Source organism: Sitophilus oryzae, unplaced genomic scaffold (genome assembly GCF_002938485.1).
Source record: "Sitophilus oryzae breed Bouriz unplaced genomic scaffold, Soryzae_2.0 scaffold_111_pilon_pilon, whole genome shotgun sequence".
Classification (NCBI taxonomy): Eukaryota; Metazoa; Arthropoda; class Insecta; order Coleoptera; family Curculionidae; genus Sitophilus; species Sitophilus oryzae.
Window position 1 is genome coordinate 1,099,111 of NW_022145749.1, and position 24,852 is coordinate 1,123,962.

At 31.8% G+C, this 24,852-nt stretch overlaps 1 protein-coding gene and 1 long non-coding RNA gene across 2 annotated transcripts; one reads left to right on the plus strand and one right to left on the minus strand.

The window, feature by feature from the left end:
• Positions 1-523: 523 nt before the first annotated feature.
• Positions 524-23,424, minus strand: LOC115883531 (putative ATP-dependent RNA helicase TDRD12). Its single transcript, XM_030901900.1, has 20 exons — positions 22,817-23,424; positions 22,556-22,765; positions 22,257-22,500; positions 21,694-22,206; positions 21,417-21,473; positions 21,144-21,361; positions 19,018-19,258; positions 15,855-15,996; positions 15,414-15,798; positions 14,991-15,155; positions 11,712-11,916; positions 11,466-11,654; positions 10,877-11,031; positions 9,066-9,197; positions 8,519-9,014; positions 7,991-8,223; positions 7,560-7,801; positions 5,406-6,031; positions 1,871-2,153; positions 524-1,623 (listed from the first exon to the last, which is right to left on the minus strand). Exons 1-20 carry the CDS (start codon positions 22,979-22,981, stop codon positions 1,287-1,289), a joined length of 5,238 nt encoding a protein of 1,745 aa, XP_030757760.1. The 5' UTR covers positions 22,982-23,424; the 3' UTR covers positions 524-1,286.
• Positions 23,324-23,863, plus strand: LOC115883579. Its single transcript, XR_004050407.1, has 2 exons — positions 23,324-23,431; positions 23,829-23,863. It is a non-coding gene; the product is annotated as an uncharacterized LOC115883579 (long non-coding RNA).
• The last annotated feature ends 989 nt before the right edge of the window (positions 23,864-24,852 follow it).

Genomic DNA, 24,852 nt, shown 5'->3' on the forward strand with positions numbered 1-24,852 from the left:
CAATTTTGAATGCAGAAGAACTGACTGTTGCAGGAAACGATCGGCCAATTTTTTTAAAGGGCATTGAAAATCTCATTTTCGAAAAAACTGCCTAATTGCAATAACAAAGTGAATATTCAAGCAAAGAAGACTTTCCGAGAATCATGATCCTGAACCATTTTCAGTCATGATGGTGAAAACGAAAGGCGATTGTTTGTTTTATATGGCTGCTTCTTTCTCTCTTGTTATATTAGAATGAGATAATAGGCCCAATAGACGCAATGCGTAGATCAACATAAATAGAACGAAATTTTGCGTTCTGAGTTGCGCTACGGGAACGTTGTCCCTCCCTTTGCCAGTCTCTTTTTATTTGTTTGTCTATGAGTGGGACCAAATTTTCTTTCTCTCTCTTTTGACGTGTTTGACAGATAGACTACTTATTTAACTACTCAACTTATGAAGTGGTCCTAGAAACATGGTATACACTGCTCATAATTTGAAGTGGAATTAATTATAAAGTTTTATACATATATTTTTTGTTTTGTTTAATCCCTATTTCTAAATTTGAATGTATAAAATATCTTACAACTAATAAATAATTAAAAAAATGATTCTTTGCTTGAGGCATACTTGAAATAGAGAATATAGAGATATTTGACAAATGGCAACAGTGGCAACTTCGCTTCTTCATATGACAGATAACCTACTTATTTCGCGCAGCTGCAAAGAAAATTGAAAACCGGACTGTCGCTACTCGTCGGTTTACTTACTCTGGTACTACCTCTAGTATAGTTAATCAACAAAAGAATACATGATAGTGACAGTTGTAGTCTATCATTATAATTACCAAGCAATTGTATTGTGGCAGACATCATGACAGAAAATACTGTATGATCGAAAAAAAACGGCGTCCAGTTAGCTTGGAAATGACGATCGATGACATTCCCCATATAACTTTACATGGCCATCGCTGACGCCGTTTTTTTTCTATCATATTGTACAATTTTACATGTGACTTAAAACAAATAACAAACAACAACTGGCACTTGTGTCGGATAAACCTTAAATGTATGTAAAAAATGGAGTGGATGGTCGATGAATATTAAAGTTATGTGAATATGCAAACAGGTATCTGTAAACAAAGTCCATCACTGTGATGGTAATTACACATGGCCTACAGGCACAAACTGTGGATAGCAATATATAAAAGTAAAAAATTCTTAATGCTATTTATATCACATTGAAAACTAAATGCTCTAAAAGTTATGTTAATTAAAACATAAAAACGAAATAAATCTATTCAAAATTTAGTAATCATCATTGGCAATGTCATAATCATATTCAGAATCTAGATCTGAACAAATGTGATAATTGTATCCTTCAGAATCACTATCCGATTCGCTAGAATCACCGAATCCTAAATCTAACATTTTGCGACGTTCGTCGTTATCTTTCAACATTGAAATATCGTAATGAACCTTTCTATTCCTTTCCGCCTTTAACAATAACCTAGGCCATTCCGCGTCTTTGCTCTTCTTCAGGGTTATTCTCACTTGCGAACCTAAAATCGTATATTCGTAGGTTTTCTCCACTTTTTCAAACAGCATTAACTTCACCATGTATTTCTTTCCATTTAAGTCGGTGCTAGAAAATTAAAGAACAGAATGTAAAATGCATAACAAAATTTGTGTGTGTTTCTAAGACTTTTTTTGTATAAAATCTATTACTTAAAACCGTTCACAACGATAACACGTATTTTAATCAAAAATTTACTTTTATTTTTCTACACAATCACCTTGCGAAGCCACAAACTACGTCCAATAATAACTATGTTTTTATTTAAGAATTTAGAACACTTAACAATTTATGTAACTAAAAAAATTCAACATACCTGAAATTGAAGGCCCTATTTTGCAGCAAACTAATTCGACAATCCTTAACATCTGGAATATTTATTGTAAGTCTGATATTACTGGCAGTCTGGTACCAGATGACATTTGGAGTTAGATAATCAACTTCTGGAGCGGCTTTTATAACTGGTAGATCGTTTTTAGTGGTCATACCTTGATATTGTTTAAGAACTCCTATATTGCAACCGGCTTCGATTAAAAATTGTTCCACGTCAAACGCAACAAACTCATACTTGCTAAAATCTTCCTCTGGAGGCACATTTTCTAAAAGTTATAATTCTTGAAAATAAATACAAGGTTGCTGTTATGTATGGAAACGGACGACTATTAGGTAAAATATAGGAGGTATCGCAAAAAGTTAAAAATAAAAGTTATAGGGTTTATAAATATCTATTAGCGGGTAATAAATTTAAGTATAAAGGGTCGGTCACATGTCGTGGCACATCAAAGTTTCATTTTTTTTTAAATGGAACCCGCTGTATATTATTGCATATTTCGGTTCTTCCTTCAATTCTAAGCAAAAAAATCGAAATACACACAATGTACCTCAAACCAACCGTTTCCAAGTTATTGATTTTGGAAAATATCACTTAAACAATTTGATTTAATTAATTTCGATATGTTCAGTTTCATGTAACGATGCCCTTCTGCCGAAACTGCGATACTTAATAATATTTGATATTAGTTCTCAAGTTAGCATTTATAGATGTATAAAATGAGAGTATATCAAGTCTGGAAATTACAAAATTTTCGTTAGGTTCCGTTTAACATTTCAATTCTTCAATTTATGTACATTGTGTATTATGATTATTGCTTAAAATTGAAGGAAGAATTGAAATATGTAATAATATATAGGGGGTTTATTATATTATATTAATGTTTGGGTTAGGTTATGTTTTTGGTTGTTTTGTTGTGTGTTATTCTCGAGATTAACCGGGTAATGTCGACATTAACTGGACATCGGACCTTAACCGTAACATATATAAGAAGACAGAATACCAAACAAATACCGGGTGCGTCTCACACTGGCTCGAAATGGAGAAAACCCACCTGAAGGTTTTATGGCCCCTAAAGCTTGGGATATTTTGGCGGGGTACCAGGGGTACCAGGCGATATCCCAATCAACTTGTTAAATGTATGCATAAAAAAATTTTAGAATTACGATTTAGCACTTATAGGCAACTAACCAAAAAGGTGCTCTAAATTAAGTACAATATATGTATTATTATATATTATCTTTTGTTGCTAGATAAGTATCATATAGCATTTATTATTACAGCTAAGTTGTTAATATTTATATTATACCGGGTGCGTCTCAAAAGTGGCTCACCCCCTATAACTTTTTTATTTTTTCAGATAAAACAACGATATTTGGTATGTTATTATATGACATAAATTGGGATTGATTGATGTATTCAATTGTTTTGGTCACTTCCGGTTTCACCGGAAATTACTACAACTTTTGATTTTTAAATGGCACCCTCGGTATTTTTTTACTTTATTCGATAGAAAGTGACACTCTGAATCGAATGACATATCGTATGCCAACTTTTGACATTTTGGTATATGGTTTATTTGAAATTGTAACATGCGGTTCATAACGACAATTTGACTCAAAATACCAAGTGTGTGGTATCAAATTATTCGTAAAAAAATGCTTTTTCCAAATATGCTAATGAGCCACCCTCGTTCCATTTGAAAAAATTGAGATATGATTAAAAATACGATTTGGGTATCTTTTAACCGGCCAGGACAAGACACTCAAAACATTAGAAGATCAAATCTATTTTTCCAAGGCTCCTTGATTAAAAATTAGTGTTTTTAACTCAGCAGTGGCACTCTAGATTGAAATTTAAAATAGAATTTGCCGAGGGTGCCATTTAAAAATCAAAAGTTGTAATCATTTCAATCAATCAATTTTTTTATGTTTTCAAAATACAAGAGAAAAAACTAAGCATACCGGGTGCATCTCAAAAGTGGCTCACCCCTATAACTTTTTTATTAATAAATTACTTACTATGGTACGGTACAATACATGCTTTTTCCAGATATCCTAATGAGCCACCCTCGATCCATTTGAAAAAACTGAGATATGATTAAAAATACGATTTGAGCATTTTCTAACTGGCCAGGACAAGACACTAAAAACATTAGACGATCGAATCTATTTTTTCAGGGCTCCTTGATTAAAAATTAGTGTTTTTAAAATAGCCATGGCACTCTAAATGAAATTTTAAAATACGATTTTTTATTAAGCGAGAATGTCAAAGTTGACATGTTATGTCATTCTATTCAGAATGTCATTTTCTATCGAATAAAGTAAAAAAATACCGATGGTGCTATTTAAAAATCAAAAGTTGTAGTCATTTCCGGTGAAACAGGAAGTAACCAAAAACAATTATTGAATACGTCAATCAATCCTAATTTATGTCATATACTAACATGCCAAATCTCGTTTTTTTATCTGAAAAAATAAAAAAGTTATAGGGGTGAGCCACTTTTGAGACGCACCCGGTATATTAAATGTTATTCAGTACAAACTATTTCAAATTCAAATTGTCAAATTTCAAATATCACTAATCACTAGGTATACAGGGTGAACCTTAAATAAGTGCAAATATTTTCAGGGTTGGTACACCTCGATGAAAGAAACATTTTTTCTTTTTACAATTTTTCAAATAAGTCCAAAATAACCGAGATATTTTACTTTGAAAATTTATTAAAAAAATATTTTTTCGCATACATTTTGAGAACCACTGGATCTTTTCTGGATTTTCATTCTTGTAAATTTAATCTATTACCTACATATGTTAGCATATTATGAAGATATTATATTATATTTTTTAACTAAAAATTTTAAAAAAATCCAAAAATTTTGAAAAAAATTCAAAATTTTGAAAAAAAAATTCGAGAGAAATTCATAGACCTATTTCTGTGGAACAACCGTCCAAAAATTATGACATCATTTATGTGCATTTGACTGCCTCACTAAAGAATAATATTTTAGGCCTAATCTTGCAGAACTGTAATTTTCCCAACCCAACTCCCTATGTTGTATTCACGTTAGTTTTATTAAAACTATCACAACCGAAATTTTGCGTTAAATCTAATATTATGATTTACATTGATTACTATTAAAATACTTTTTTATATATTGGCACAGCAGGGGAATGAATAATATATACTGATAAATATATCAGCAAATACTAAATATATAGTCGATATATTAAATAGCGAGAGACATATGCTTCAATAGAATCCAAGAAAATACAGTAAAAACGACACTCCTTTAAATTAATATGACAATATACTATCACGAATATCACATATTCTTTCCATGGACAGACTATAATCATAAATTTCCTTAACCAACAAAAATGTCTTAACTTTTCAAAAGATAATTAGAGAAAAGTAAATTTACTTGAGTTTTAAGAGTCTCTTAGTAGCATTTTTTATAGAAATACTATAAAGAGATAGATATTGAGTAAGTGTTTCTTAAACTCTAAAGGATCTTACCTCTATTTTCCCCAACACTATTGTAATCCATTTCATTGATATAATCATCACCATCATCTTCATCATCATCTTGCGACACAGTTTCGGGTATTTCAAAATCTTCCAATTCCTTTCCGTTAGGCAAGGCAAATCCGCAATCAATTAGTAACTGACTCAATAAAAGATGCCTTTCACTAAATCCATCTTTAATAGCTACTAAATACGAATTCTGTTTTTGCACAATCTCATTATTTTGTCTCGAATAGACTTTCACAAACAGAGATCGAAAAACATCTGTACCTGGTTCAAAACCCTTGTCGTACAGCAAATCTGTGGCCTCATCTCTCCAAGTTCCATCGATAGATTTAACTCCGTACATCGAACATTGAATGCTTTGGAATGGAAGTTTTGTGATCATCTCATTGCGTATAAATTTCAAGGAAGATACAGGAACAATGATGTCGTCACCATAATCGACACAAAATACGTGGGCGTTGTCATTGTCTACTGTCATTAGGAGGGCGCGAGAATAATTTTCGGTTTCCACATCTTTAACCAAATAACAATTTCCGACTTCCACTTTATCTGGTACAGGGTAAAACGGTTTTCGAATTTCTTTTAGAATGTATTCCTCTAAATCAAGAAGCCTAAAGAAATATATGTAGAAAGTACAATAGCTTTGGTTAGACTACGGATATTAGATCATATAAACTAACGTGGATGCCACTATGCTATAAAAAGTTGATATAACTCTGTTGTCAACATGTCATAAGATTTTTCACATCTCACTATAAAAACATATTGACTATCATCTTTCGATTAGTGTAAAATGAAGGAAGATGATAGCTACCCCTTTTGCGCGTTTTGCTGCCGCTCTTTTAATAAAACATTTATTATACAAGATGTGTCTATAGTTCAGTCACAGATTAAATTACAGATGTGGCACTTATTTCATCTTGCTGTTAAACGCCGCCGTGACCTCGGACCTTTAATAGGGCTATGGCATTGTCAGACTTCGTTTTTTTTTCTCGAATGCATTGTTGCCTTTTGTAAAAAATGCATTCCTAATTGAAATAATACTTAATCTGTGGCACAACTTTTTTGTAGCGATTCATCATACGCGTGCGCTTTGTATTCAGTCTCTTTAAATAGGGTATTTAAAGGGACGGAATGCGTCCTTGTTTTATTTAGTTTCTCCGTCTTACTGATAAATCTGTGTTAATTTATGGTTCAGTTTTTAATGTGCAGCTGGAACTGTTATTAAAAACTGAAAATGTTATTAGAACTGCACATTACAAAAAAATTTGGAATACTAATATTGAATTTTAGTGTTTTGCCCCATCTACACGTTTTACCTGCCAGATAAGAGCGTCTACACTAGAATGTAGAATGTATGGTAGGAGGATTATCACCGCGACCTTACAGATCTATTGTCGTCTAAAGCTAGTGTTAGCAAGTTTTACATGCGGTTTTACGATTTATAACATTGTGTTTAGTGAAGTTGAAGAAAAAAAAATTAAATTTTACTACAAAATTGTAATTATGGTTCAATTTTATTTGTGAACACTGAAAGCTAATTGTGAAAATCGTATCGTTTGGTAATAACCATACAATATATCTAAACAATTTTGTAAAATTATATCATTTTGGAAAATTATGTAAAAATATTAAATTTTTAGGTTACTTAAAATAGTTAATTTTTTTGTAAATTTACTTTTTTTTCCAGTGCAAGCAAAATGACCGTTTTGTTGTAAAACTGAATGATCCCGTCATTTCTCTAGACGGTCTTCCGTTTTAATTCAGTTCAAGTAAAACGGACCGTTTGTCTGTCTAAACAGAAAATTTTACTTGTAACGTCTTGACTGAGCAGGTAAGACTGACAGGTACAACGTTATGTGTAGACTTCCCAAAAATTTTCTTATACGTTGGACAGGACTAACAGTGTAAACATTTATTTCCAAAATAAAACTTTTTTTGTTTGAAAAAGTCTCTTTGTATTTTTTTTTTCAACATTAAATACAATAAGTCTCAAAATAATAGAAAATAAGAAACATTAAATATGATAGAAATAAGAAAGATATGTTTAGTGGACAAACGTTGACGACATAACGAAATTATTAAATATTGTATCCATGTTACTTTGTATGATTTAAGGAAGATTCAAAGTTAACTTACTGCTTATAAAATTTGGTTTGTTTAACGTAGAATTCTGCAGGCGAAGTAGCACTACTAAACATCACTTCTGTAATGTCATCACAACTTAAGAACGCCCATTGTGGTTTAGCTTGTTCAGCTTTACGAATGTTAGTTTTGGGTTTAGGCAAATTATACTCCATAAGTTCAATGTCAGCTTCTTTACACAAGTTATATAGCAAATTTAGCGGGTCTTCACTTTGAAGTGCCAGTCCTTGATTAATCTGTATTTTAAGATATTACTATTAATAAAAATAACGATTCAAATGAATAAAGTCAGTCCAGCGGGAGAGGGGACGATTTGGACAGACAAAATCCAAAAATTGACAGAAAAGTATTTTAGTTTAGAATTAAAACAACCAGGCAGCAACTGTCACTATCATATCTTCTCTCGTTGAACAGACTATACATACCAGTTCCCTAGTAAACTGAAAACCGAGCGAAGGTAACGATTTGTCATGCAGTTCCCTTTCTTCACATACATCTTCCAACCATAAATGATCAGCTAGTTGAAGTTTAATAACGGCCTTCATTGTTGCATTGGAGCAATTGGTTTCTAAGAATAGCTGAGAGTTGTTACGTGATAACCTTGAAAATGTGTTATCTTCATAAGGAGGTATAAGATTTGCTAAATAAACTTCAAAACCTAAAAAGTTTTATTGTTAGCAGCGAAATTTAAAAAAAAGACTAAGAGATCGTCAACACAATATTGGTAGCGCATTATATGACTAGATAATTCTGTAGTATTCTAGTCTAAGGTTTGATTGTAGTTTGGTTCAACTACTGAATATTATTTCAAAAGTCATACAGCAATGACAATACTCTCAGATAGTGTTGAAATTTATAATTCCTGGCAACGCCAATATTGAGTTAGAATAAAACCTCTGAAGGAACTTGTAGTTTGTACACTTCTATGTTTACATTTATGCTGAACTACTTACACTGTTGTGGAACTTCAATCAGTTCTTCAGGAATTTCACACAATTCCTTTACATCTGTTTTGCAATAGATACCCCTATCCAATAAAAAGACAAGAACAGACTCTTCCTTTTCTATTAATTTGCATCTATAATATTTGCCATCTTCTTTGTACAAATATAAATTATTTCTAACGATTTTAACGGCCCGATGATAACTTTCTTTTCTTTGGAGAACTTCATTTATGTAATCATTCATATCATCATAAACTTTGACGCGCTTTTCTTTTAAGTCAAGGTGTTCCAAAAGTTTAATAGAAGCAGTGGTAGTATTTGTTAGTGTGAGAATTTTAAACTTTATTATGCCATTTTTTGGCAGAACATCGCAAACATCAACATCTTTATTTAATATGTGTCTTTTTGAACAGTTAACTGATGAACACTTTCCAAATATGTTTAAATTTTGGCATAGTTCCACTTTTCTTTCTATTTTAGTATGTTCTTCTTGCACTATAACCATCTAAAAAATAGGCTTATAAAATTACTATCAAAAATAACTAAAACAACTTACATCAAAATAGGACTTAATTTTTTCAGGTAGATATTTTTCTAGGCCAGATTTTTTAATAAACTTGGCAAATTTATTCATCCTAGATTCACAATTTTCATCAACAAATACAATACTACATATATTAGTTAATTTCTGTAATAAATTAATTTTTATATCAATAATAAAATGGACAAATGTACGACTAGAAAAATAAATGTATATTTTAGCCAATAACTATCTTTGTAAATACAATATGATAAAAAAAACGGCGTCAGCGATAACTATGAATGAAGATCGCTCTCATTTCATAATATGTAAAATTATACAGTGTGTCAATTTTAAAACTTCCCACCTTTAATATCTTTCTTGCAGTTAAAAATATGAAAAATCGGAAAGACACGTCAATTTTTTTTGTAAGGGGGACACTTCAAATGAATATTTTTAGCCTTTTTCTTTCAACCCCCTATAAGGAGCAGATGTCACCTTTACAATGGTAAATGGGAATGGGGATCGAGTGGCACATCGTTTAAAAGGGCGTTTAATTCTCTTTTCAGTGGTATCTTACTTTGTCGCTTTTTGTCCAGAGGTTTCCGAATAATTACGTTTCAAAGTTGCAGAAACAATTAAACCTCCCTGCATTGAGATTTTGGTTTTCAGGCTAGTGTTTACACAAAAATCACTATGAATGAAGATCGCTCTCATTTCATAATATGTAAAATTATACAGTGTGTCAATTTTAAAACTTCCCACCTTTAATATCTTTCTTGCAGTTAAAAATATGAAAAATCGGAAAGACACGTCAATTTTTTTTGTAAGGGGGACACTTCAAATGAATATTTTTAGCCTTTTTCTTTCAACCCCCTAGGAGGAGCAGATGTCACCTTTACAATGGTATGTATCTATGGCATCTATGGATGTTCCGCTTACATGCATTGGCAGAAAGAGACCAATTCAGTGGCTTCCAAGATCACCGGATTTAACACCCTTAGACTTAGACTTAGAAAAGCGAATTACAGCAGAATGCCGGTCAATTCTCGGTAAATTTTTCCGAAATGTTAGGGAGGAGTTTGAAAACAGACTTTATTATTGTTTACAAGAAAATAGACATTTTGAACAATTTATAAGATAAGTGGTGTAACCTAATTTTCTAATCATTTGTACTACAAGAAGATCTATTGCAATAATTTTTGTATAAATACAAGTCTGAAAACCAAAACCCCAATTCAGGCATGTTTAATTGTTTCTGCAACAAACTTTGAAACGCGATTGTTCGGAAACCTCTCAACAAAAAGCAACAAAGCAGGATACCAATGAAAAGAGAGTTAAACGCCCTTTAAAACGATGTGCTTCTTGACCCCCATTCCCATTTAAGATTGTAAAGGTGACATCTACCCCTCCTAGGGGGTTGAAAGAAAAAGAGTAAAAATATTCATTTAAATTGTCCCCCTTACAAATAAAATTGACATGTCTTTCCGATTTTTCATATTTTTAACTGCAAGAAAGATATTAAGGGAGGGAAGTTTTAAAATTGACACACTGTATGTGAAATATCATTGATCGTCATTTGCAAGTCAACTGAACGCCTTTTTTTCGATCATACTGTATTAGTTTTAGGAAAAGTTTTAGTTTTGACTGAAATTGTATTCTAATTGACGAAAAAATCAAATATATAAAGTGCTTAGTTCGGATGGTTTTTTATTATTTCAAAAATTAGAATGTGGTAATTGAGAGAAAACCCCAAAACTTTAATTTAAACTTCGTTCAAAAAAAGCAATATTTTCTGATGTAGCTATTGTCTAAAATATACGTAATACCCTATACAGTTCCCTCACCTCTTTTGTATTGAGCGGAGTGGTGATATTTTCCAAAAAACAACTAAATCTTCTGGAAAACTGTGACCAAGAATTTGGTAAAGAATAATGTACTAAAAGTGATGCACTTGTGACTGTAAGCATGGTGTTATATACATTATCTGAACATATTAGAACTGAAAATAATAAAACATTTAGAATGACAGTTTTTGCTTATACAGGATGTGCCAGAAAGTTTACATCAAATGGAATTTTTTTTATATCGAGTTTTTAAAGAAAAAAATTTTGCGGAATTTCAAGAATAGATTAGATTATTTTATAAAAAAAATATAAAGTTACTTTGAATGCGTTAGTTCAAAATTTCTTATTTATATAGAAACCCTAGATAGAAACAAAGTCGACAGCCTAAAAATTAACCACACTTTTAGATATGTATAGAAAATTTTTATGATTTATCAGTACGCCATGTCAAAATTATTTTATTACTGAACATGTTAAAAAAAATTCCCTATAAACTTTTATTCAATAAATCAATAATGAAAAATTCTCTTTTCTTGTGAACTTCTTAGCAAACCCTGTATTTATAGATATACAAATCGCCTAAACAAACCCGAATATTTTCCTGGTGTGCAATTGTTCCAAAGTCCCTCATAATACTGCATATCCTCCTGTGCCATCTCATCTTTAACTGCAATATATTCGATACCTTTGAGCATTAAAAATGTTTCTATATCTTGAATATCCTCGGGATTGCAAATCACTATCGACTTGGTAAATTTATAAACGTCAGAAAGCATTTCTAAAAATTTTCCATAACGTAAAAAGTTATATAAATATCAACACAAAATTAACTAACTTTTTAATTCTTGCTCTTTAAAACTCGTTTCCAAAAATTTCATGGTAAAATTCATTTTAGCATATAACGCTGCTTCTAAATAGTTTCCTATGCACACCAGAGGTGCTTTATTCAGTTTTTTCAAAATATTTTCTATATGTAATGTCCAATGTTCAGCACAGACTATTAGCTGAATCGATTTTGGACAATTCCTGTGTTCCAGTACCTAATAGTAAGAAAGCTAACTTCAGTAAAAATATATATTTATAGGACACTAATGTATTGTCAACTTATATTTCAGAAAATATAGAAATTTAAGAAATACCTAAGGTTAGTATTAAAGCCCCGTCTACACATAACGTTTTACCTGTCACTCTTACCAGTCAAAACGTATCAAGGAAACCCTTGTGCGTAGACAAAAAAAACTGTCCGTTTTAGTTGAACTAAATTAAGACGAAAAACTGTCGTGTTGTATACATTAAAAAAATATAAGTAAATTTACAACAATAATATTAGGTAATATTACACCATCCTTTAATAAGCAATTTTTAGAAATCTAATATTTTCACATAGTTTCAAAAAATATAATAATCTTACTAAATGATTTAGAGATATTTAATGATAATTACCAAACTATACTATCTATCTATAATACTATTTTCACAATTAGCTTTGCTTGTTTACAAATGAAATTTAAGCCATAACTACAATTTTGTATTAAAATTCCATGTTTTCTCCGTTCAACTTCACACACAATGCTTTAATAAATTGATAAAACCGCGGGTAAGACTTCCAGTGTAAGCACTAGTTTATAATAGAAAACAACGGCACAGACTACTACAAACACGTAAACGTTTACGAACGCATGCGCATTTCTTATATTTTTTATACACGTAAAAGATTCTTTACGTCTACGTATACGTGCCAGCAGCGGCCGACTCGACCGTAGGCCGTTGTTCTCTAATATGTCTTACCTGATGGGTACAACGTTATGTGTATACTATGGAGCGTAGAGGTAAGGAGAAATATCTTCGTGCATTAAAAATGGTCATAAAAAAGGGAAGACTTTTAAAATTTAAAATATGCGCCGAAAATTTTTAGAACAGGAAATGAGATAAATATTTGACGTGAAGGCGCGGGTTTCAAAAAAATACAAATTTTATTTTCATGTCACATGAAATAAATTACCGATTTTTATTCAGCAGCAATATTCTGGACCTCTAATATATAAAAATAATTATTTTATATTGTTTTATATTCTATAAAATAAAAACTAAGCTTTTTTTGGGTAATGTTTTTGAGTAAATTATGTTACTTTTATTTTCTTATCTATGGTTACTTTTCATTTTTTAGACTTATGTAAGGATTTATCATATACATATCAAATATAAACAAAAGATGTTATCGTGGAGACTATAATAAAAAGAAGAAAGAATTTATTGGGCAAGTCTACAGTAAGATTAGTCATGAGACATGACTAAAACATGACTACCCGTAGACACTCAGTGTTCCTGCCTTCCGGCTTCATCAATACGGGAGGAATCAGCAACGATGAACTAGCGATCCCGAAAAAAGAAGAAGGGAAGCAAACGAGACACAAAGGCGCCATTTGCAGCCTGGTCATGTTTTAGTCATGTCTCATGACTAGTCTTACTGTAGACTTGCCCAATAAATTCTTTCTTCTTTTTATATCAAATATATACAGATTATCGCCTATCTCTGCAATGTGTTGGAGTTGAAGCCGAGTTAGAGACAACTAGATAACCGGTCCATGTATATTTCACATAAGTTCGTCTGTTAGGCAGATACTGGCGCAACAGCGCAACTCCAAAATTCCGAATATCGATTAACCCTTAGCCCGCGGTTACATTGGACGCGGGTCCGTGCGTTTTTTTAAAGGTGCGAGCTCTGACGGAATTCACTCGCACGACTATTTTATTTTAGTGGTTACATTAGATCCGCGTTCATGGTGTCCTGTGTGTCGAGTTTGTCAAAACGGACGCCACTACTTTGATGCTGTTTGAGGATTTAATGTTAAAATAACTACTTATGAATAGAAGAAAATGTTATGTAAATGATTTATATGCAAGAAAAGGGGAAGAAAATGAATATGTAAAATATTTGGTGAATTAAAACAGCAACCGGTCAAATTTTTTGAATATTTTAGAATGTTTCCAGCGACATTAATATATCTAAAATAAAAATAAACCTGGTATTCAAAAATATTCAAATTTTTCGGGAATATATTGGGCCCAAAGATATAAAAATTCGAACGCTCGGACGTGCACGTATTAAAACAAGCCAGTTTGTTTTCATCCGAACAACGGAAATTGACGTACGTGCACGGACGCGCAAACTCCGATGCAATGTAACCGTCTGCGTAGATACCATTTGTTTGTTTTTTGCTGCGTGCACGTCCGAGCACGTACGACTAAAAAACGCACGGACACGCATCCAATGTAACCACGGGCTTACTCTGAGGATTAGTCAATTGTCGAACGGGAGCGCAAACGAAAGCCGTACGAAGTTTGCGCCACTTTTCATCCGTAAATATTTTACTTCAGCCCGTCAACGGACCCGTTCATATGATATCGGACGTTTTGACACTTTTTTGACAAATTTAATCTAACCTTAATAAAAATATAAGTAAAATAGCAAAATCGTTATGGAAACGAAAAACACCAACGTAGATCCGATAAACGGCGGCATAAAAATGCAATAAATTTAAAAACTGCGTTATTTTCTAACCAATCAGTCTTTAAATTCTACCAATAAAATTAATATCGTATCAACGTATCGTCGGACAACGGATGCATAAAAATCAAGCTTAAGGCGGACGAGCGTCCTGAGAAGTTCCGTCAACTTTTTAGACAGTCTTCCATTTTATCCAACACCAAAAAAACTGAATGCTCAGCCAAACAAATACAATGTTCAGCCATCACTCACCGTTACATCATTGTCAAACATGAGTTTTAGGGTGTGTCTGAGATCAGTTCATATTTATGTTTATATTTTTTAATTTTGACATTGATCGATGTTCGCCAAATTAAATTATAAGCCCAAATCAAATGACAATGCCAATTTCTAAAAGGTAATTTTGACACTGATCGATGTCCGTCAATAAAATTATAACCCCAAATGAAATGACAATGACTAAAAAGAATATGCAGTAATTTACGAAATGACGTAATGACGTCACCAATCTCTTTCATCTGGTTATCAAGCGATTGGGAGAGTTCGACAATATATGACGTGACGGTGAACGATGGCTGAACATTTTTTACTCTAATAGTTAATTACCTTGTCAGCCAAGTCAAAAAATTTATAAATCAAATTTTGGTGCGATTCAAGCATGGTATCGCCATCTTCCAACACAAAATGACAAAGGCGTTTGAAATTTATTGCTCTTAAAGATATCAACGAGCTCAATACAGCTGGCATAGTTACGAGGATTTCAATGTTACTCTGAAAAAGATTTATTGTTGCACATTACAGTTCTTAGATTTAAAAAAAAGTGCAGGGGATAAGTGTATTAGAAGACTTTTAGAACTAACAATATTACTTAAGTTAATAATTATTGTAGCTGAAAAGTATAGCTATACATATTATATGCTGCACCATGAAATTAAGCAATCTATTAAATTATTTGATAAATTTGATCTCTATCTTTACTAATTCAAATTATTATCAACTAAATAAACCTGTTATTTTCCTTCTACTTACCATATTTCCATATCCTGGATATGTGACCAAATTAACTCTACTCTTAAGATTTTCCAGGATCATTCTTATTAAATCATAAATTTTCTCACATCTTTTTGACGTACTGCACAATATAACAACAAAAGGTGCTCCACTGACGTTCATTAACTGGCCATACCTCTCATTTTTTTCCCTAATAAATGAAATCAATATTGGCAGATAAGCCATAGTTTTTCCCGACTTTGCATCGTTGATCATAATGACGTGTTGATTTCTAGTTATTGCCGGAAATGCATATCGCTGTATTTTTTTTGCCAGTTTATAATTTAGTCGACTGATATTTCCATATATGTCTGGGTGAATATTTAAGTTAGAAACCTGCGCTATTGGGTTTGGTATAGCGTCGCTAAAAGTATGTATAATTTAATAAGATACAAAATAAATATAATTTATGAGACAAACCCATGAACTAGAAGTTTAGCGGCAGTTTGTTTTTGTACTGCGGTCATGTTATTATATTCAATGGAAAGAATTTGTTTTCCATCCGAAAGTTTGACATCATCATCTGTTTTGAACAATTTTGGAGGTTTGATAACATCTTCAACTGTAAAGGTAAAAAATTTAGTTTTGAAAAATTTCTGTTATATGCGTATACAGAATATATATTCTGAAATTCTAAAGAATAATATTGTTTACAATAATTCTTATAAATATACAGCATGCTTAGCTGAATACCCTCAGAAATTACCCTCAGTAAATATACCCTCTAAACAGGATGAGTCAATCATATAGAACAATGAACATAACAGAATTAAGGCGGTATTGGACATTGCCCATATTCTATTAATACAAGATACCTAAAACTAGGAATTTTTCTAATATGGTATACAGGGTCGCTGATATGCATGGGAACGGTCGATTACTAAGTAAAATATACGTGGTACTGCAAAAATTTAGAGTTTTTAAATGTCCGTTAGCGAGTAATAAATTTAAGTATACAGGGTCGGTCATAAGGTCGTATATTAGGTTAGGTTAGGTTAGTTAAATATTTCAATTCTTCCTTCAATTCTAAGCAAAAATCGAAATACACACAATGTACCTCAAACCAACCGTTTCCGAGTTATTGAGTTTTGAAAAAATTACTTAAACAATTCAATTTGATTAATTTCAATGTGTTCTGTTTCATTTAACGATGCCGTTCTACGGAAACTGTGATACTTAATAATATTTGACATTAGTTTTCAAGTTAGTATTTATAGATGTATAAAATGAGATTATATCAAGTCTGGAAATTACTAAATTTTCGTTTAATATTTCATAATCAAAAATTCATAATTTGGAAATGGTTGAATTTAGGTACATTATGTGTATTATAATTATTGCTTAAAATTGAAGGAAGAATTGAAATATGCAATAATATACAGAGGGTTGCATTTAAAAATTTTCATGTGCCACAACTTTATGACCGACCATGTATACTTAAATTTACTACTAGCTGCTAGACATTTAAAAACCCTATTACTTTTGTATTTAACTTTTTGCGGTACTTTGTATATTTTACCTAATAGTCGACCGTTCCCTTCTTAGCCGTTCCCATACATATCAGCGACCCTGTATATTAAGTAATTATAATTTAATAAATTGCCACAGAACATAAAAAAACTTGGATTAAATTGAAACTTATTAAAAATAGACGTATAACATACTCAATAAAGGTTAACAGTTCTGTAAAATTGATTGGAAAAAATAAGGACATACAGAGAGTGTCATTTAAAAATATCATGATTTTTTAATTTAAAATAGTATTTTTTTTACATTTTTAAATAGCCTTTGAATCTCACTAAAAAAACAAAACCATTATAGAATTTTATAAAGAACTTGAAAATAACCGTAGAGGTACAGGCTCTCGTCTACCAATCTCAAGGTAGTGGGTTCGAATCCCACACCCGGCATTTCATCAGCCGACTATTTTTATTAAAATAAGAATAGTTTGGGTACCTAGGTCGACTCAGCCTTAAATGAGAACTTGGGATTCACAATCCTGAGATAATAATAGGCGGTTGAAGCGTAGTGCTAGCCACATTACCGTCCTTGTATACCGAACGGCTCTAGTATGGCAAGCTGTACCTTGCTATATTAGAAATTTGCTATATTGGATATTAGAAACTAGGCATATTAGGCATACGTAGAAAGTACCTATAAACTACAAAAATAAATCGCTACTAATTTTCAAGTTAAACCACAGTACTAATATAAGATAGCACACCCTATAATATACACAGTACATCAATTCACTACGTACGTGCGTATTACTGCGTATGTAGCGTACGTTTTTTGGTTTAAAGCTAATTTAACCAAGCAACAGTTCCCGTAGTATGTTGTGTTGCCGGTCCCCGGTCCCGGGTCCAGTGCTTGCAAAGATGCAAAGTACAATGATAATGGTGGATTGTACGTTTCGTACAATAAAATTGTACGACACGTACACCGTACATTGAAATGTATCGTACATTTTGTACGACACGCACACGTACTTCCCATCTCTACTACGTATAATGAATCATATGAAATATCCCCTTAACGAAATGTGATATATCTCCTTATGAAATATCGAGAATATATCCCCCTAACTTCTAAGCCTACCGAGCCTCCACGACTTCATGCGAAGGCGACCGGAGATTTCACCTAAAGCCTGATTTTCATGCATCCGTTATCCGACGACACGATGATACGATATTAATTTTATTGATTGAATTTAAAGACTTCGATTGGTTAGAAACGGTTAACCAATCAAAGCCTTTAAATTCCACCAATAAAATTAATATCGTATCATCGTATCGTCGGACAACGGATGCATGAAAATCAAGCTTTAGCCCCGCCTTAATACGATACAACTCCGACTTACGTCGCGCCGCTATCGCACGATGAGTTAAATCGAGACAGAAGACTGCGGTACGTCGTACATCGACTCTGATAGTAGGCAAGTAGTAACAAAGGCACTCCAACGGTCAAAATTATTTTGTTTTCTAACGCAGCGGCACAGTTTACGCCAGCTGTAGTGAATATTTTAATATACAAGACCACAAATATTAAAATAATATTGATTATTAAAACACACTTCCGTGTATTAACAGTATTTTTATGTATTGACAACATCAATAGTAAATAATGTAATGTAATAAACCGCTTAAATTCTGCCAAAATTTTAGGGTAGGCACCGCCTACCTTGCCTAACCTGACGAGCCGCCACTGTTCAACAGTGGACGCGCATTTCGCTAACCATATTAGTATCAGCAGATGATTAAAAACTAGATTTAATCATCCTCTAATGATGCTAACATGATTAGGAAAATGCGCATCCAGTGTTAGAAGTAAAACATTTTGGTATATTGTAGTGAACTAGTGTTTTATTTTGCTGTTGTAGCTCTATGTAACACAGAATGTTCCAACCTCTATATTTCTTATTTTAATTGTATATCTTAACATTTTCTAAAACTATTGTCAATAGTCTTAGGAAATTATTAAAATCTTGAAATAAATGAGATAAAGGTATTTGCTGTGTCATTGATTTACCATGTAAATATATTATTTTTATACAAAATAACTATTTTGCAAACTACATGTTTACCTGACTTTTTTTCAATTTTTCGTTCCTCAATTGAATGGTCAAAGTTAAGTGGCGAATCCCAATCATCATCTTCATAAACTTTTCTGCAATCTACACAATTGCACCCATTTACCAACTTATAATATTCTAACTTTGAGAATGACTCTGTGTTTATCTTTTCAGAGGACATTGAAGAATCATAATTTTTGGCTGGTGTATCTGATACAATACTTTTTTCTTGATTAGAAATATTCGTTGACACCTATATTAGAGAAAAAAAAAATAGCGACATATGATAGCAAAAAATTCACAAATGAAATGAAAAAAACCGATAGTTCCGATAAAGCTCTATAAAGTCAGTCTAACAAGTCGGGAAAGATTTGACAGACGATATTCTACAAATGACAGAATACACAATTTGCCGGCGAATTAAAATAACAGACACAAATTTCACTGTCAGGGGTTCTCTCCTTAGGCAGACTATATTAGATTTCTAGTGAGATTTGCACACAATCCTTTTTATAAAATATAAATGATCGAATTAAAACGGCGTCCAGTTGGCTTGGAAATGAACATCAATGACGTTCCCCATATAATTTTACATATAAAATGACAGCGATCTTCAATTCATAGCCATATAATGGAATTAAAACGGGATCCAGTTGGCTTGGAAATAAACATCGATGACATTTCCCATATAATTATACATATAAAATGACAGCGATCTTCAATTCATAGCCATCGCTGACCAAGGTTATTAAAAGATAAGGTTGTTCCGAGAAGTGTCTAGCCCTAGCAGTCAACTATTAAGCTTGACCAATCATGTTGGTTAGCGTGGTTATTTGAAGGGTGTTAATTCATTTGTGTTTGTCAATAACTCTAACGTGATTGGTCGGGCTTAATAGTTGCCTGCTAGGGCTAGACACAAGTGTTGTTCCGTAACTCGATCCGCCATTATCGGAAACGTCATCTACTACGTCATAGCAATGCTACCACTCATAGATAAAGGGATAAAAACTGCCGACAGTCTGAAAGTGCATTTCCAAATCGATATTCATTGTGTACTTTATTATTTATAGTGTATGGCGTCTATAATTTTCAGTTGTTTGATGTGTGTTTTCTTTATATTATTGCCCATTTATCTTTATTTGTCGGTTGTGTTTTATTTTTTATTCCTTTATCTATGATTTTATACGTTCTGTAGCATCCCTGTGACGTAGTTGCAGCTTCGCTCCTATTGGTCCAAAAGTTACTAGGCAACCTGTTTTATATACTAACCTTGATCGCTGACGCCGTTTTTTTCTTTTCGGTTATATTGTATTTTATTTTTGCTATTATGCAGGGTTATTTAAACATATTTTCAAACTAAATTACATCCGAAATCACCAATTTCCCATTCGAAAAATACCATAATGTCTAACTCTATACTAAGTGGTTTTTGAAACATTCTGCTAATTCAAGTCCTCTCAAAATTCTAAAAAAGGATGTTCTGTTTAATCCCATTTTTTACTGAGCTAGTATATACCTATGCAAAATACAGTATATATAGTATGCATTTGAAGATGGAGAAAAATACAATATTAAGTTTTGACTCACCCTGTATATACAATAAAATATATAAAGACTCCGACAATATTTCGACAGAATACATAAAAAAAGACAGAAAATTCAATTTACCTGTGTATTAAAATAACGAACAATTGTTGAACTGTTATGTATCCTCTTGCTGGACCATTGCAGGACAGACTTTAGTGTATTTTAGTACACACATTTTTAAAAAGAACACTATTTTGAAGTATTTCCAATTAAAAGATACAAGTAATTTTATATTTTATAATTTCCAGAGAGATAGAGGACTAGCTCAGTAAAAAAAATGCGCAAAAAATTTGGTCTAAAAATGTTCACATTTCAAAATCACTCGGTATAAAATATAACATTATAGTATAGAAAGGAAATTTAAATCTATTTAAAAATATACAACTTTAGTTTAAAAACATATTTGAATCGCATAGTTAACCAATGAAATTGTATAGACAAATTATTTTTGAAATGTGTGCAATTATTTCTTGTACCTATACATTGTAAAAAAGATTAAGTTAAAATCTCAAACCTGATATAAAGCTTTTTTGGAATCACCCTGTGCTCACCTCAACAGTAGGACAATCACTATCGTTATTTAGGGAAGTGGAAGAAACATCCAGATCGTGAGATTTTCTATTTTCCACTGGCTTCTTCTTTGTGGACTTATGGCTTCTTTTTTCACTGGCTTTTTTGTAAGTATGGCTCATTCCAGCAGGTAAAAATATGACATTAGATTTTGGAGATTTTTCCGATGTTACATCCAAAAATGGCGATAAAGATGTATCTACAAAATTTCTTACTGCTTATTTACTTAGTTATAATTTGAGATCATTTTTTACCTTTATCTTCATAATCAGAAATTTTGTTCTCAAAATCTGATTGGGGAGATGTTAATCCTAAAAAAGTTAGAAGATAAAGCTAAATTCTGATAAAAAGTAAATAAAACTCCTGCTGTTAAAGAAATTTATTGATATAAAAACAAACAAAAGAAAAAATATATTTCAAATATCAGAAAAAAGTAGTAAAAAAAAATAACAACATATTGTATGTTATAACAACAAATCAAATTAGAATATACTTTTTACTATAAATTACCACATTATAGCACTTACATACCTTCACTTTCTTTTAATTTACTTTGTAACAGTTTTTGCTTCATTTTAAAGTCGGCAAGTTTTTGCCTTAATATTTCGACATTACTTTTTGAGTTAGTTTCACCAATTTTATTTGGCAATTTATCATTTTTGTTAGATATTTGTTCGACATTTTTTAAGTCATCTACAGCTCTTTTTGAATTGCTGGTATGTTCATTTGATATTGAAAAACAAGAAGAATTTTCTTTATCGCTTTCAAACACATTACTTTTGGCTAATTGTATTTCCCCGTTTTTTGTTAAAGACAAGTTTTTTACACCACTATCTTTCGTCCTAAATATATTACGCCTTCGTCTACCATTTCCAAGAGGTTCATCACTATCTACTTCATCATCTAAGTCTAGTAACTCTGTATAATGTATCTTCACAGAATTCACTTCCTCATTTTTGTACTTGCAAATGGAAAAATGTTCAGTAGTATGATAAATCATATCTAAATTGTTCTTCATATAAATTGTTGCTTTGTATTTCAAACCTTTAAATATTAATAATTAGAAGGATCACTTTAAAATAAAAGCAACTTACGTTCAAAAATATCCTCATCATTTATGACTAATCCTTTTTTCATTAATTCTTCTGAAAGTTTAAACTCTTGATTGTCCTTATAAATTATAAGTTCTCCAATTAAAATATGATCATAATGGTCTTCAATGTCAAAACAAAGTTTGGTAGCTCCAGAAAATAGACTTAAGCAGTACTCTAATACTGATGTGGATGGTATAACTGAAGGAATACACTTAATTTTCCCAGTAGCACCCATTTCTAAATTCTAAAAGTATGAAAAAATTACTTGCTAAGTTTTAATATGTGATTTTGTTACTCACGTCTTTGCTGTAACCAATATTATTTAATGAAGCTTGTTTTGCCTGTGGAGTAACTTTCTGCAATTCGAAAGGCAATTTAAAAACCCTGTATGTTTTTGTTAAAATCCCATAATCAAGAAGCCAGCAATAATATAACTGTTTATCATTCTCCTCAGTTATATTTTGTATGGATGCTCTAACTAATCCATGCTCATGGTGTACAGCTACAATCTGACAAAAACCATGTAAAACTATGATATTCAGATTAATATTTATACTTACTTCATCAATACTAAATGAAACATTTTCAAGGCTCACATTAACTCGGTCGTTAATTCTTGTGGAAAGTTGCTTTAAAAAATTACATCTATGTTCTTTATTCCTCTCGATTAGAAAAAAGAAATGCGGAGTTATAAAAGTTGCTATATCCACTTCCATTAGGTTCATTTTTATTCGGTCTTCAAGTAACACCTCTTGATTATTATTGTTTATTAGTTATTGAAAAAAGTTAGAACATAAATGAAAAGAACAATGAAGACGCGTTTTACTAACATAAATGTATAATTACTCTGATAATTATAAGGCTATCGATCGCGTTTCACACTTCGTTTGCGTTTCACACTTCACCAAATATATTTGAAATCACAGATCACCGTATATGCAGATGATGCAGATCACAGACAAAATAAATGCATAACCTTTGTGCATAACATATGCTTTGTGCATAACAAACCAGATGGATCAAAACGGTCAAAAACTGAAGACCAGGGAATAGATATACACCATACAGAAGCGACAAAGAGATTTGCTTCAAAATTTTTAGGAGGGGGTAATGCTGGTTAACTGTCAAACGTGACGTCAAAGAATTATACACCAAAAAAAAATTCACGACCGCAGGTCAGGGTTCAGAAAACTACATGTTACTTTGAAAAACTACATAAACTACATTACATGTAGTTAATGTAGTTTATGTAGAGGGTGTAGTTTATGTAACTTATGTATGTAACTTTCAAATGTCAAAGGTTTGAGGTGAGGTTATAATAAGTTGAAGCTTTAAAAACACATAATGTATTTAAGAAAACAGGAGAAATATGGTTTTAAATATAATATTTACATCATATTATCTCTATTACACCTCATACAAAGGAAAATTATTCATAATATCAATACATAGTTTATTAACGTAGTTTTCATGTAGTTATGAACGGAAAAAGACGTAGTTTTTGAAGAAAAACTACACGTAGTTAATCAGGTAAATTACGTCTTAATTAACTACTTCCGAACCCTGCCGCAGGTATAATTATTTCTAGATATTATGCATAAAAGACTGAAAAATATATTTCATAATTATTTATTTATTTTAATTCTAAATAAAAATACTGATTTAAATCCCTCTAGTTTTTAAAAAATAAATAAACCTGCCTTTCATCATTTTCTATTAAAATCTTACAATTTTCTTTCAGTGTGAAATGCTGTTCAAGGCGCACGGATGTCAAACGTGACGTCACGCAATTAGTTCCCATTTGACCAATGCTATTCAAAGCTCTTTGTCGCTTCTGGTACTACGCCGTGTGCCGGTTTTTGAACAAACAACAATCCACAGCAACAAACAAAAGAATGAGGTTAGCGGCGTTGCCAATGTCAATTTTCTAAACTACCCAAAAATCTAAAATAAATTCGCCAATTTGGGGAGAAAAATGTCCCGATTTACCAAAAATTCCCCATATGATTATTTTAACAAAAAAAAATAATTTTAATAAAAATACAATATTTATTATACATATTAGAGGGATTAAACTGTAAATTGACTCCTTGTTTTTTAATCCCTTCCCTAGTAGTCATTAAATAATTTGAGGTCACTAAATTTTCTTTCAACTGAAGCATTTGCAAAGGGAAGCATAAGTAAAAAGCAGATTATAATTTTTAAGTTGGGAAAGATATAGGTATCGTCCCGCTCCGTTTTTAAAGCTAAAAATTTTACGCCATTTTCAATCAGCAATAAAATGTTGAAACTCCCCTTATTTTCGCCGCCTATTGCTAATCCCCACAAAATTCCCAATCGGCTCCGGATTCCCCAAAATTAGGGAAATTCCCCACAAATTGGCAACGCTGGAGGTTAACGTGTTCTTTCTGAATATGCTAAGACTAACGGACTAGTGTCGAAACACAGATAGCTAGATGGACGTATTTCGGCACTTGCGTCGATGCGCTACAGGACATTTGCCTGCGCGTCGTATGTCTTCTGGCAGTCTTTTAATTTTTCTGATCTGTTTGTCTATGCTATGGAACCACCTTTAACTTTAACCTATGTTTTTATT